Source organism: Phlebotomus papatasi, chromosome 3 (assembly GCF_024763615.1).
Source record: "Phlebotomus papatasi isolate M1 chromosome 3, Ppap_2.1, whole genome shotgun sequence".
In the NCBI taxonomy this organism is placed as follows: domain Eukaryota; kingdom Metazoa; phylum Arthropoda; class Insecta; order Diptera; family Psychodidae; genus Phlebotomus; species Phlebotomus papatasi.
This window is the reverse complement of record NC_077224.1, coordinates 18,259,971-18,275,431: the sequence shown is the minus strand read 5'-3', so window position 1 is coordinate 18,275,431 and position 15,461 is coordinate 18,259,971. Positions and strand designations below refer to the sequence as shown.

Here is a 15,461-nt window from a genome sequence, read left to right as displayed (position 1 = left end):
TTTTTATTGATAAAGCAATACACATTCACTGAGAGAAAAGTATTGTTAAATTGACTAATGTTTGGTAAAACAATTACCATAATCAATTTAAGGGTCTATATAATACGGTTTTCTATCTATTAAAAATCATTTCTTCCCAGGGAATTCTAGCGATATGTTTATCTATAAAACCATTGAAATATTCTCTTGATAACCGAAACAGTTAGCCAGGACACATACCTCATTGAATAAAAAGTTAGATTTTTCATTTTTCAATTGTTTTCATATAATTCTATGTTTTACGTCTTTTTACTAAATACAATAAAAAAATGTGACTTCATTGACAAAACTAAACTATTCACAAGAGCGTTAATAACTATTTTTTTGTGAAGGGTGTCTCAGCTAAACATAAAAGAACTTTACTATGCTTCGTAACTATGTGTAGACTATTTAAATGTAAGGGCATCGACAGACCTGAGGATTAGCCGAGAGAAAATCAAGAAAGGTTCAGTGTCTCCGTCTATTTCCTGCTACATTCTGTCGAACCGAAATTCTTCTGAAATTGAAAAGTAAATGTGGCCAAGAAGTCCATGGGAAACCCAGGGAACTCAACTTTTTAGAGAACCAGGGGAAGCAATATACTTTTCAGGAAACTTGAGGAACCCAGGAGATTTGGGAAACTTATATATTTTTTAGAAAATTCACGGGAAACCCTCGGAGAACCCACGCATTCTTCAGTGAACTTGGAGAACTCCTACATTTTTCGGGGAACTCGGGGAACCCATATATCTTAAAGGAACTTTCGCGGAACCCGGGCATTTTTTCAGGAAACCCGGGGATTCCATACTTCATTGGAAGCGCACGGAGACATTAGGGAGCCCAGGGAACCAATACATTTTTTAAGGAACTCACAGGGAACTCGGGGAACCATATATTTTACTTATGAGTTGCCCCTTGTTCTGATACTCAAAAGAAAATATATAGATGGTTATCCAAATCTAGGATACTTTTTGCAGGATCCCGATTATTTCCTGAGCTAAGTTACTTGTGATCAAAAACTCGTAAGTTAAGTCGAAAACTTTAAAATTCGGTTGTCAGGTTTACTTTTAATCTAATTATTATAATTATTAATTGTATTGAGCATAATTTGAACAACTGATCAGTTTCAAATCCGGGACTTAAGTGTCATAGACAGAGCTTTATCCGCTGTTTAACTGAAGTCCCTTCTTATCTGTTGTGGCCATTCCTTTCTTCATTTTTAACCGTTTATCGACCCTCGTTTTTCGATCCTTTGCCATTTCACGAAGGTTTTCGAGATCGATTTCAAGACAGTTCCATACAAGACTCTGAATTAACTTCAGCCACCTGGTTCTAGGGCGGCCTTGTGGTCTACTTTCATCGCCATAGCTTTCCATGTAGCTATTTTGAAAATCCGCTGTCATTGTCGTAGGTTTCTTAATCTTGGTGTTCTCTAGGATCTCGTTTATCACCCTGATGCCTTCCTACTCTGGAGCAAGAGGCTCTCAGGCTGTAAGCTTGAGGTCATAGGCCTCCATTTACTAATTACTTAAGTGACCACTCACGTCCCGTCCCTTTAGAGACCAGGCCTCCTGCACAGCATATCGCCCTTCCACATGATCTAAGTCCATGGCATTTCCACCATATGTAACCGAGCCAGATCAGTCTTCTCGCCCGGATAGAGGACGCAATGTTAAGCTTTCCATTAAACTCCCGTAGATCCGTTGTTAAACCCGTCTTTCGAAGATCAGTAGGTTCCTTTTTTCTGTGTAGGTCAACAATACTGTTAACCAGACAGCCAAGGCTTTTGGCCAATCCGCGGTTTAGTATTCATTATACACTTCTTTTAGACGCAAAGTTGCTGATACGTGTCAAACTGAATGTAGCTAACTCAGGATCAACCTTAGCCTTTCATGTCCGCCACCTAAGACGCTCCTAATGGGTACGCCTACGATACAGGTCTCTTGTGGCCATAGCATATATATATTTTTTACTCGACAATATGTGCTCATGAAGAGTAGTTAGAATTCATGTTAATCTATGTTCTCTTATCTTATTTTTATCGAGCGACTGACTAGGCTACTTTAGAAGCAGACTTTACCTAGGCTCAACGTGGTGTTCCTGCTAATCTAATAATTCACAATTTTAATGAATGTAATAATTCACAATTTTCCAAAATAGGTTTTTTGACATTCCCGTGCAGGGGCATGACATTTCCTATGTTTCCCATATGTTTCTAGCGCACCGAAAAAACTTTTGGGTTTATTAGCTGCTTTCTGTCAGTGTAGAATGAATTAGAAAATAATAGTAATACAAAATAAAAGCCAATTGATTGTAGAATAGGCAACCGAAAACCCCAAATTGGTAACCTACGTAGTTTTGGAGATATCTCGTGAAATGTGTATGTAAAACAGGGAAAAATTTACACTAAAATCGGTCGCATTTTTCAGAGCTAATGTCACCCCTTCCCGTGCATTTGACAGCTGTCGCCAGAATGTCGGAAAGCCGAATATCGGAGAGCTCTGTGTATCAATTTTGTCTTTCTAATCTCCTCTCTATCATCATTAGAGATTTAGAGAACTTAATGGATCCAGTAGCAGAGCACTCGCTCTATGATGCAAGTGTCCCAGGTTCGAATCCCCTTTAGGTCACCAGGAATTTTTCTGGCGTCAAAGGTGTTCGGATTGCATCCAGTGAGCTTCACTGCACTTGATTCCACGGGCATGGTACTGACAACCTCATCCCGTACAAGAAAAAATAATAATGCATGTCTAGAAATCCCCTTGCAGGAAGGCCTTGTTCCTTCATGGAATGTTGTGCCAGCCAGCATTATTAAAAATCCACAATATTTTATACATTATGTGAATCGGGGTTACTGCCATTTTTCCGATGAGATCGATTTTATGATAAGCCGGCAGTAGTCGCAATAAATTGCAAGGATTGGTGGGATCAGGTCGCATGTCCTATGCCTTTAAATTTTTATAAAAATTATGGAAGAAACTAGTCCCTCATTTGATTAGGGAAAGTGCGCTACCTTCGGACGACTCAAGCTTCGAACAACTGATGTTTTCCAATATGTTTTTAATAAATTTGACCAAATTCATTAAATTCAATTGGGTTAAATCCATTAAGAACAGAGAAAAAATTGACTAGTCCGAAGCTTCACTCATCCGAAGGTAGCGCGTTTTCCCCTGCTTGTACAATTACAAGAAACTCCTTTAGGAGAAAATTATGAGTTTCCTAGAGAAAAATAACAGATAATTAATGTTTAATCGAAGTTTACTAAAGTTCTAGAATCATAAGAAAATTCTCTCAGTGTTAGCCCTGGTCTCAATTATTGTTTATTGCAAAAATAGTCGAAAGACAGTAGGGGAAGATGATGAAAAGCCAGGAAATGTTTAAGTGAGGAATATGTTGTCTTCCCACACGCAGATTTATGCTAGAGGCGAACAAGGGTCGCACGATGCTGGAGTTCCAGGAGCTGATGACGGTGTTCCAGCTGCTGCACTGGAATGGTTCGCTGAAAGCGATGCGGGAGCGTCAGTGCTCGCGCCAGGAGGTCGTAGCTCATTATTCCAATCGTGCCCTGGACGATGACATGCGCGCCCAGATGGCTCTGGATTGGATTGCGCGAGAGCAGGAGAATCCGGGTGTGCTGGGCCGGGAGTTGGCTGTGGCCGAGAGAGAGTTAGAGACTGCCCGCCTGGCCGGTCGGGAGCTGCGATTTCCAAAGGAGAAGAAGGACATTCTCATGCTGGCGCACACACAACTCGGTGGCGGAAGTGTCATCAGCAGTTGAACCCTCCAGTAAGTCCAATCCATTCCTCCCTCCGACCCACAGTTTGGTCTTTTGTCAGCTGCTCCTCCTTTAGTTAGTCTTTTGTAACATAGATATCCAACGTTTTATCTCTTAAGTTATATCAATCGTTGATTGTAATCATCATAAGCTCAAGTTATATGTGATCCATAGATTGACAGACTCACACAAAACACACCACAAATCCCGACCAATATGCACAAAACAATTCTTTTTTTTTTTTGAGCACTTGGGGACTCTTGGTTCTGTTAGGAAATTACAATTAACTCTTTTCTGACCTGTAATAATCCACTTAAAGCATTTAAACTATTATTTTAATGCTAAAGCATTTTCAGTTTTAAAAGCGTTAACCAGTCAGAGAACAGGATGGATGCAAAAAAAAATAATCCAATGGATTACAACAAAAACAGTTTAATTATTTAAAAGACGTTTCATGTTTGAAGTTTTGAAGTTTCCGACTTTATACAATTCTCAAATTTAAACAGAAAAATTGACTCTTAAAAACGCACAAATGTCTTTATAAAAAGTACAAAAGCTGCCTGAAAGCTTAATAAAACTTTTAGACGAGTTTAAAGTTTATACCATTTAATTGTCAAAAAGAAATAGAGCGAAACTATATCGAAATACTGAATTTAAAAGCTTTAGGAAAAATTTTCTTTAAGTTTTCTAAAATTGAACAGAGAAAAGTGTTCCCAAAACCTTTAATAAAGAACTTTAAGAAACCTTTTCTGATGTTTCCTCGTCTAAACACTTGAGAAAATATTGATTTTTCAGGTCTGTCAGGTCTGTCAAGACCCTAAAAGAAACGTAAGTCAGTGGAATTAGTGTTACCAGAGCGGATGTAATGACGCGCTATTTCCCAATAGGATCATCTACACGACACTTTCCGATCCCTTACGAGTTTTAACGAGCTCATGCCTGCGTATTATTTGATGTGAGCAAGATTTTGACACCTCGAAAAGCTCTGGCTTTAACTCATAAACTAATCTTTCAAGAAATCACTTAACTCTGATTATATTCTTTAAAAGCAAATAGAGTAGAGTAGGTCAGTTTCAGACATGCATGACTTTAGAAAATATATAGAAATGAAATTAACTGGACTTTGTTAGCTTCAATTTTATTCATAAAAGTTTTATTACTAAATCTTAAAAAAATATATCAGTTACTTTAATCTGCCTCGCTCTTCTCTACACAAATGAAAGTGAAAAGCAACAAAATAAATTATACAAAAGGATTTTTTAGAACGCTTCATAGAAATTACAAAATTCGGAAATTTTATTAGCAAAATCTATTCTAGATCCTTTTAAAAATTAGTAAAATTAACCAAAAATAAAAACAGAGAGCAACAAATACCAAATGTTTACCCATTTCAATTCATCCAAAAACATGATGTATTTTCAGTTGAATTCTGGTAACCTCAAAAAGACACAATCGCGGGGCAGTGACATTTCCATATATTTGGTTAGTACTTTTTGTTCGAGAACTGCTAACCGGTCAGCGTATTTTTGCTGATCGCGTCAGAAAAAATATGGTGAAAACGCTGATTTTTTCATCTAAATGTGCTCGCTGGGAACACGGGAACAAATTTGAACTGAAAAGTGTAAGCGTTTGTAAACGTCTAAACGTTTTTAAGCGTCTGAACGTTTAAATTAAAAACGCTTCTAGTGTTTGAAAACAGGAAACAGCAGATAATCTGCAGAAACTTTTACTATAAAGAACTCATTTACTTTTTAACGTTTACACGCTCAAACGTTTAGAACATGCAAACTGATTGTACTTTTTAATTTTTTTTGTAGAAGATTACGAGAATATTTGAAATACTTCAATCACTTCAACTTTTAATCAAATTCGTTTTTCGAAAAGAACGTTAATTGTACGTAAAACTGATTTTTATCCGTTTTGTGTTTATTGAATATTATTAGAAGTAGGGTAAAACCCTTTAATCCCTTGTAACCATCCTCAATTGACTCACGACCAAAGGACCGGCAATATAAGCATCTAGATTCAAAAAATACACCAGAATTCCTCTTACAGACTTTTATTCATTTTCATTACTACATTTTACTTAAATTCCCAAGTTCGAATGGGCCACTTTAGAGACCGCTGATAAGAGGGTTTTCACGGTTTTCACCAACAAAATTATCCTAGGACTAACAAGGGCAGATTTTCAGAGTTTTGACCTTTCCAATGTCAAACTAACTCTAGACTGACGAGTGAAATATTCTACCGTCTTATAATGCAAATGCAGGTGAAACTGGGACACCACTGAACACGGGGTAGCACCGAACATTCCTGTTTGTTAATTAGACATTAGACTTTAGAGGACGAGACCTGTATAAATTCATAGATACAATAGAGATGCTTGTCCACTTAAAAAATGATCGTCATACACAGAAAGAAATATTTTGTAAAAATGTTCGTAAATGTTTGTGAATTCCTATGGGGGAGTTACGAAATAATCGTAAATCATATAACCGACAAACAAGTTTGTAAAAGTTTGTACTTTTTTCACAAACACTTGAAAAAATGTTCGTAAAATTTTGTCATTTGTTCGCAAATGTTTGTAATATGTTCATTAGGCAAGCAAAAATTTACAAACAAATGACAAAATTTTACGAACATTTTTTGTGTGTTTACGAATAAATGTTTATAAAAGTACAAAAAATGCTCGTCAAGTGATCATATTACAAACAATGTTTGCGAAAAAAGTACAAACTTTTACGAATTTGTATGTGGGTTATACGATTTACGAGCATTTCGTAACTCTCCCATAGAAATTCACATACATATACGAACATTTTTACGAATTTTTTTTCTGTGTAGTCCAAATACTCTGAAAAAATGTTTTGTCAAATTAACAAGACAAGTTTGTAAAAAGGATGTTCTTCCATACAGAATATGGAAAAGTTTTGTCAAATCGGCGGCCAACTAGATCTTGTTAAAAGTTTGTCAAAAGGGTGTTTTTCCATATAAAATGCAAGAAAAAGTTTTGTCAAATTAGTAAATAACATCCTTTTGACAAAATTTCAACAAAATGCATTTGTTCGTTTAACAAAACATTTTTTTCAGAGTAGTTTAAAAATAAAAATCAGTCATCAGTGCTACTCCATGTTCGGTGGTACCCCAGTTTCCCCTATATGCATTTTTCACAAGAATTATAACCGAAAAGTGAAAAAATTGCTTTCTTGATGAAAATCGCATGCAAAATCGCGTTTGCGTACATTGTTCATTCTAATCTAATAAATTTTGTATGGATTGTAAAATTAGATACATTTTAGGTATTTCTTTGTTAGCGTTTGTTAAAAGTTTGTTGAATTAGCAAAGATACCAACAAATAACCTCCATCAAACAAGTTTTTTGTAATATTCGAGTTTGCACACGAAATTGAACTCTTTGACAAACTTTTGCAAACTATTACGAACTTTTCTTTTTAGAATAATCTCGAGGGAAAGGTTTGTAACTTGTGGTCCGCTGGATTTTGGTAAAAGTTTATCGACAAAACTTTTTCGGATTTGACTAATAAAATTCTCGTAAATCATATAACCTACAGAGAGTTAGTAAAATTTTGTGCTTTTTCCACAAACATTGTTCATTTATCAATTGTCAAGAAGTATTTGTTTTTGTTTTTTTTTATAAACATTTGTTAGAAAATGTTCCTAAACACTTAAACACAAAAAGAAGTGTTCATAACATTCTGTTATTTGTTCGTAAACTTCTGCCATACAAAAAGAAAATTACGAACAAATGTTTGTAAATGAATAAAAAAATGTTCAAACTTTTACAAACTTTTTAGTGGGCTATACGATTTACAAACATTTTGTAAATTCCCACAAGAAATTTACAAACATTTACGAACAACTTTACGAAATATTTTTTCTGTGTAGAGAAACGTTCTCTTGACACACTTTTGACAAAAGAAATGACAAACCTTTTCTCTATAAATAAGAAGTACAAAGTTTTGAATTATTGTGTGCATAAATTTTTGCCTGCTAAGGTAAAGTATCCTCGTTCGAACGGTTCCTCGTCACGACCGGCAGAGTTATTTATTCAATTTATTTATATTTGCTATTACTCGATATAATATTTAGAGTATGATCTAACATTAATAGGACAATTATTACATAAACAATACGAATCAGTGACAATTTTATAGAAATTTGCCATCAAACATTCAAAAATTGACCCACCGGTCGAGTCGAAGAAACCGGTCGAGTAAGGGCACTTTACCTTATATCGCCTAATTAATTAATACCTTTTATTTCAATATTTTCATGTCAAATTTAAACAAAGAAAACAGATTAAAATTCATACGTAATTTCCAAAATGAGAAAATCCCCAAGAAAACGATCCATTAGAGCTTAATTTTCGGCTGAAAAGTGCCAATCAATTTGGGTAAAAGACTTTAAAAGAATCAAATGGTAATTTCTCGCAGTCAAAATCACAATTTATCAATTAAGAGTTGTTTTGTGCATAAATAATATTAGAAGAAGTGAAAAGAAGGTGTTCTGGAGAGACTAAGATGCCATGAGAAGACACCATCGAAAGCATTTAATGGGACGTATAATAAGGAATTTTCTTGTAGAAAAGAAAATTGTCGTAATTTCCATAATTCTTAAGGCATTTTAGCGTCATTCTTGCCCTTCCCATCCACCAACCACGCCAAGAAACATACAAACTCATGCAGAAAACATGAAGAAGAAAGGATAAAAAATGCGTATACATAAGATATTTTTATTGTATCATTAACAAATAATCAAATGTGATGACTTTTAATTTATGATTTTTTTTAAAGTAAAAGAAGAAATTTTATATTTTAATATAAGACACTCTATGACTAAGCAGATAAATATAGAAAATACTTTTTTTTTATTTACATAATTCCCATCATTCTTCCATATTTTTCTTTCATGTAATAGTTTAGATAATAATAGTAATTTTCAGCAAGTTAATTCCTTGTAATTTGTTCTCCAACCTTCCCCCCAAAACAAAAAAAAATAAACACCTTGTCTTTCAATCTTCCAGTAGCAATGTCCAGATAAAACAAAAACATTGGCAAATAGGATTTTAGGTAAAAAGAAACAAAAAGATTTATACAAAAAGTTTTGGCCAAAAAACGCTTTAAATAATTTTATTTAAATTAAATTCCAAAATTATCTAATATTTAGGTAAAAAAAAAAAAGAAAAGCGAAAATCGAGTGAGAGATGCGAGAGAAATCATCGAATTTATGTGTAAATTTTGTTTATCGTTTTGTGATTTAAGTAATTTCTTCTAGAACCATTTCAAAATTCTTGTCCAACATTATCTTCCCATCCACTCTCTTCTCTTGTTTTTAGATTAAATGTGCTTTAAATTTATGCTTGTTCCACAAATGTTAGTGATTAAGACAGTAACTTTTATAGCATTCTCCAGCTGATTTCTTATTGCAAAACAAGGTTCAACGACACAAATTGGGACAATTTTTGCCTCAATTTATCCATCTCAAGATCTTTCTCATTTGTAAATACTTTATACTGTACACACACATAATTAATTGGATGATTATTGCATTATGAGAGACAATTTTTGAAATAAAAATCATTTTTGAAGTGAAAAGTGTATCATTTGTCGGGTTCGTCGCTTAGCAGCGTTGAAGTCTTTTGTTTTTTTCTGGTTGGAAATACATAAAATGCACAGGTAAAAGTATATTCTTCTTGGAATTTCTTTAAAAAATGTTTTTTATTTTATTTTTCATTTTACAAATTTTAATATTTGGCTTTAGAGTACGATCTTCTGACCATCAAAACACCGAATATTTTATTTTAGCAGGTAGGTGTAGATCAATAAAAAAAGAACTGAGATTTTGGCAATATTGTACGAAGAAAAGATACAATTTTACATGTTTTTTTTAAGCTTTTGTTTTCAAAAATTAAACAAAACACAGCTAAAATGATAATTCGAATCATTTCGGAATAAAATTGGCACAAAAGACTTAGCATGCTACCACACTAAGAATTTAATATTATTTTTCTAGGATGAAAATTGCTTAAAAATAATTATAAACGATCTACTCTGAAGAAAATGTTTTGTCAAATTAACAAGACAAATTTGGAAAAAGGATGTTCTTCCATACAGAATATGGAAAAGTTTTGTCAAATCGGTGGCCAACTGGATCTTGTTAAAAGTTTGTCAAAAGGATGTTTTTCCATATAAAATGCAAGGAAAATTTTTGTCAAATTGGTAAATAACATCCTTTTGACAAAATTTCCGCAAAATCCGTTTGTTTTTTAACAAGACATTTTTTTCAGAGTAGAAGTAACTGGAAATTTATCACACTCGAAATTTAGCCAGGACACATTTGCGATAAATTTGCTCAATTCAAATAGTGCGTGGGATTTTTAGTTGAGACTCCGAAAAAAATGTGCGATATTACTGAAAATGCCTCTTATACCACTATTAATTCTACTAATTTTATCTATTCAGCTGATTTTTAACACAAAATAATGCATAAGAACATTTAATATGAAAATTAAAATTAAAATTATTAGATTTTATGAGTTATTTTGTATTAAAAATCAATTGAATTGCTAGATTTTCACTAATTCAGTGATAAAAAATAATATCTTGGCCCATAAAAATACGTTTAGATATGCTAAAATAGCGTATAAATGTGGTTGCTCAAATTGATATGATTAAGCAAATGTGATAATATGTTAAAAATGTTCAATTTCAACTTTCTTGCAATTAATCAAATAGTCTTTCGAACTAAATAATATTGTTAATATTTTTTGTGACCAAAAAATATAATAAATACAGTGGATTAGTCATAACCCCATTGAAAATGAGGCCCTAGTATCGGGAGTGATTCGTTGCGCTCCAAAGACAATCTCCAGTATTGATGTCTTCATACAGATTTTTCAACAAAAAAAACCGTGTCATAGTCGGTTCAGAAGTTATTGTTTTGCCCCCAGCTCTTTCTTTTGGCTTTGGGGCTCCTTCTTCGGTACTTTACGGATTCATTACCGATGAAGATCGATGCAGCCGGATTCGAGATTTTAATACCTTTCCAAAAAATCCAAATTTAACCAAATCGGTTAAAAAATGAGCACTCGAAAGCGATTGACCTTTTGACGTCCCATAATTATTCAAAATAGTGATTTTTCCGCACAATAGGTATGTATGTATTCTTAAAGAAAATAAATCAATAGAGTCGTTTTTCTATATTAAACCAAAAAAACATGATTTTGGAGTAGATGGAGGAGCGTGAGGGGAAAACAGATAAGGGAAACAGAGAGGTAAGTTCTCTTTTTTTAAGTAACATCGAACATATTTCTGGAATCATTGACAATTCAAAACTTTGAAATCGTTCTGAACAGTATGCTCAAATTTTCCATAAAGTTAGTTCATTTTATTGGTTATACAAACCCACAAAAGCATTTATGAAATTTTTTATGATGTTTTTTATCCGTAATGGCACTCAAACATGATGCAGCAATTACTTTATATTTGATAAAGAAATCAAATTTGAAAATCTCAAATTTTGACCATTTTGTCACGTTTTCTCATTTACATCAATAAATTTCATTTTCAAATAAAAAATACAGCACTTTCAAAAGTTGCAGTTCAATTGACTCACCCTGTAATAGCACAGTTGCAATGATTCTACAGTAATCAATTCTTACTGGATTTACCACACCTAAAAAAAATAGCACATGACCAAGGTCCGCTTTAAGCAAAACTTAAGCTAAAGAAAAAAATTATTAGAAATAGCTTAGAATAATTTCCCATTCTTCAAGTGTTTCTAGCCAAGATCTTCCTAAATTCCACTGATCCTGGTTGACCCCTAGTATCTTTCGATAGCCACAGGGGTATCAGGTAAAAAATGTCACCTGTAATGGAAACCTATTCAGCTTCGTAAGGAAAACGATGTCCAAGTTTTTTTTTGTTTTTTTTTTATGAATACCACACGAACCAATTCGAGTTTCTTAGATTTTCCTCTAGAGGAAAATGAAAATTTACTGGCAATTTTTACGATACCGCCTTGATTTGTGCACTTTCGTAAAAAAAATGCTTACTTATGTAAGCCCCTTTTTCACTATAAACATTACACCGGGCATAAAAATTTGCACATGAGTGGGTGACATTTACCCCTACTGTTCGTAAGCTTTTCTTTAATTCTAATGCTTAAGAACGGTCCTCACCGATCAGACATGGTAGGTTGCATCGGTAAAGACCCTCATTAAGTGCTAGAATTACAGAAAAGCTTACAAAAAGGAAGGGGTCAAAGTCACCCACGGAGGACAAAGTCATTCGCATCTACGGTTACTTGATTTAACCGTTTGCAGGAGGTATTATGCGTTCTAAAATCACTTTTATGGAACTTTTCTAAGACATGTTCTTGTGACACTTGGAAAACGATTTTTCACTACGTTCAGATACTCAAGTAGATGTAAGTCTTTTATAAGTACCCATTACACCCATTACACCTACTGTAACCAAATTCAATCGGTCTTACAGAACATATTTTGACCATCATTGACACCAATTATTAGTGAAATGTAGGTGATTTCACTTGAAAACATGGTAAATTGAGTATAATAAATGATCAAAATGTACCAAATTGGCAATGAAAGAATCACACCTATCATAAGCAACTTGATATCCTCATTTTGCTGAGGAAGTGCATATTTTTTAATTCCCTGGATGAGTGAAATATTTCAAAGCAGTTTGTGATATCCCCAAAGTCGTTCGGCGAAACTGGAAAGTTTCAATTTGCCCGAGCTGCCAAAGTTGTAATGATTATGAATTTTCTTCCACACACATAAACAGCTCACATAGAGCAAAAGATTTTCACGTAAATATTAACTCTGATAAACCCTCTTTGACCTGTAATACAATACGATTCCGATAGAGTCAACTCCTAAACATTTTAAAACATCGTGAAAAATGTGTAAAATTTCAGGTTTAATGTCAAACTTTTAAACTTCTTTTGTTAAGTAAAAGCCTAACAAGGGGAGGAACCCAACTGTCTCCCTCGGATCGGGACGAAACTTGGCATGCAAGTAGGGTCCATATAGAAAGTTAACCAGCCACTGGCTTTTTACTGTGCGGCCATTAGAAGTAGTCATTGTGACTATTGATAGTCTTGAATTTCTTATATATGAAAGTTTTTTTAATATTTGTTGCTATTTTTCTTTGACCTAAATATCTTTGAAAATGCGTTTTAATGATGTTCAAGCTTGGTTCGTGAGTTACTGATGAACGTCAGAACCCTTTCATATGGGATACACCTTCATGGTAATGTCATAGGTCATCCGAGTAAACATATTATACTTCTTTAAGGAAAATAATATTTTTAGTATCAGCGATTTTTTCTTTCTGATTTTTTTTTCAAAAATAGCGAATGGGAAAAATTTCCTTTTTTTTGTTCCTTCTCTTCCTCTTTAAATTTTACTGCTGCCTTAACTTTTTTTATAAAAAAACAGTTTTTTGTTGATATGTCTGCCATTTTTTATTCGATTTTGGTGAGTAAGTAATCGTTGAAAAAGTCCCAACGAGCTCTATAACATACTGAAAAATCATAAAAATCGGAAAATGACAACAGTCAAAATTTCAAGATCAAAAATTTCAAGGCGATTTTAGCACCATGATTTTAGCGTAATTTGTGTTAATATTCAAATGAATATGTAGAATATATAGAGCGTCTATAAATTTGCGTTGTTCGAATAAATAGGAGAAGATGGGATAGGAGAATTAATAGTTAATATTTAATTTTTTGCAAGTTTCGAGGATCTTTCGCAAATCCCTAATGACATCATAGGGTCAGAATAGCAAATTTTTTGCTCTTTAATTTTGCCGAAGACCATTTTCCTCTATCTCAAAGGGAAATGCAGTTTCCCAACAATTTCCAAAGTCGATATCTGGCATGAAGGATTCTTTTTAACCCAAAATAGGTATAAAAATTTTCTTATATTTTTAATAAATTGTGTCCTTCTTCAAATTTTGCCAAAATTTGGAAATTACATGTTGATGATAATGATTACTTATGATAAAAAATCCAATCTTTTTTTTATTGTATAGAAAATATTTATTTTTGAAAATTTCATCCTGACCTTTTTTACCCTCTGGGGTAGAGTACCTACAATTATTGTTACAATTATAAGTTTTTAATTTTGTTATTTATAAAATATTCTTCAAAACAATTCAAAGTGATATTTTAAAAAGTAAATTAAAATTCATATTTATTGGTCACGTGTTTTAATATAATACGCCGTTATTGTACTCAAATATTACTTCAGCCGAAGAAGTATTTTTTCCAGAAAATTTTTACTGATGTTTATAAAATATGTCGAAATCAAAATAGAAAATCTTAAAGAAAGCTTACAGTTTTTTTTATAGAAGGAATATCAATAAATTTTTATCACAATATATTATACTTCCAAGGGGGTCCGTGGTGCAATTGGTAAGAGCGTTCGGCTCTTGGGCGGTGTGACCCCTGGCTCGACTGTCACAGTTGTGAGTTCGAGTCCCGCCCGGTGCAAATGATTGAAGCGTCTGAATGGACATTTTTCACGAAACATTGTAAACTGAATAATAAATTTGTAAACTGAACAATGTACAAAATGGCAATAAAAGCCCGGTACATCGAAATAAAATAAAATAAAAATTTATTATACTTCCACGAATTTTCATGAATAGTATTGTAATCCACAAAAAATTCTCCAATTAGCATTTTGAAACCAGGAAGAGGAATTTTTTTTTTATTTCTTTTCAATCAAATTCTTGATAGCATTTTTAAACCAGAAAGAAAACTTACTCCGTGTTGTATTTTTAATCCAACAAGACGAAAAAGTATGCAATGTGGATCTTACCAGAAAAAAAAGAAATCCGACAGGAGTAAAATTTAAAGAGGAAAAGAAGGAACAGAAGAAAAGGAAATTTTTCCCATTCGCTATTTTTAAAAAAAAAATCAGAAAGAAAAAATCGCTGATATTAAAAATATTACTTTCCTTGAAGAAGTATAATATGTTTACTCGGATGACCTATGACATTACCATGAAGGTGTATCCCATGAAAGGGTTCTGACATTCATCAGTAACTCACGAACCAAGCTTGAACATCATTAAAACGCATTTTCAAAGATATTTAGGTCAAAGAAAAATAGCAACAAATATTAAAAAAAAAACTTTCATATATAAGAAATTCAAGACTATCAATAGTCACAATGACTACTTCTAATGGCCGCACAGTAAAAAGCCAGTGGCTGGTTAACTTTCTATATGGACCCTACTTACATGCCAAGTTTCGTCCCGATCCGAGGGAGACAGTTGGGTTCCTCCCCTTGTAAGACAATTTTTAACGAGTGAAATAGTAACTACAACAATTAATAACATAGAATATTGAAGATATATAAGAAGCAAATGCGTTTGCTCTATTGGAGTCGTACTGTAGTTGTTTTTACCGAAAAGAAACATAAAATATGATAAAACACATAAAATATTACACATAAAAATTAATTGCTCTAAAAGCCTTAATTTTTAATATTTCAGGATGAATTACCACAGAAAAAGTAAGTAGTGTTATTTTAGAAAATAATTTAACAATATTGATTGATTTGGGAATGAGAAAAGTGACTAATTCGGCGGGTTCGTCGCTTGTTGGTGTTGAAGT

General features: G+C 33.2%; 1 protein-coding gene across 2 annotated transcripts in view; it reads left to right on the top strand.

Moving 5' to 3' along the window:
- Positions 1-4,909, top strand: part of LOC129807919 (protein limb expression 1 homolog) — a 76,611-nt gene extending 71,702 nt beyond the window's left edge. The window contains exon 4 of one of the 2 annotated variants that reach the window (XM_055857523.1): positions 3,430-4,909. In XM_055857523.1, the coding sequence (XP_055713498.1) occupies positions 3,430-3,796 (367 nt within the window). In that variant the 3' untranslated portion in view covers positions 3,797-4,909. The remainder of the gene's footprint in view (positions 1-3,429) is intronic. The other variant, XM_055857524.1, reaches the window with a different exon arrangement.
- Positions 4,910-15,461: the final 10,552 nt, after the last annotated feature.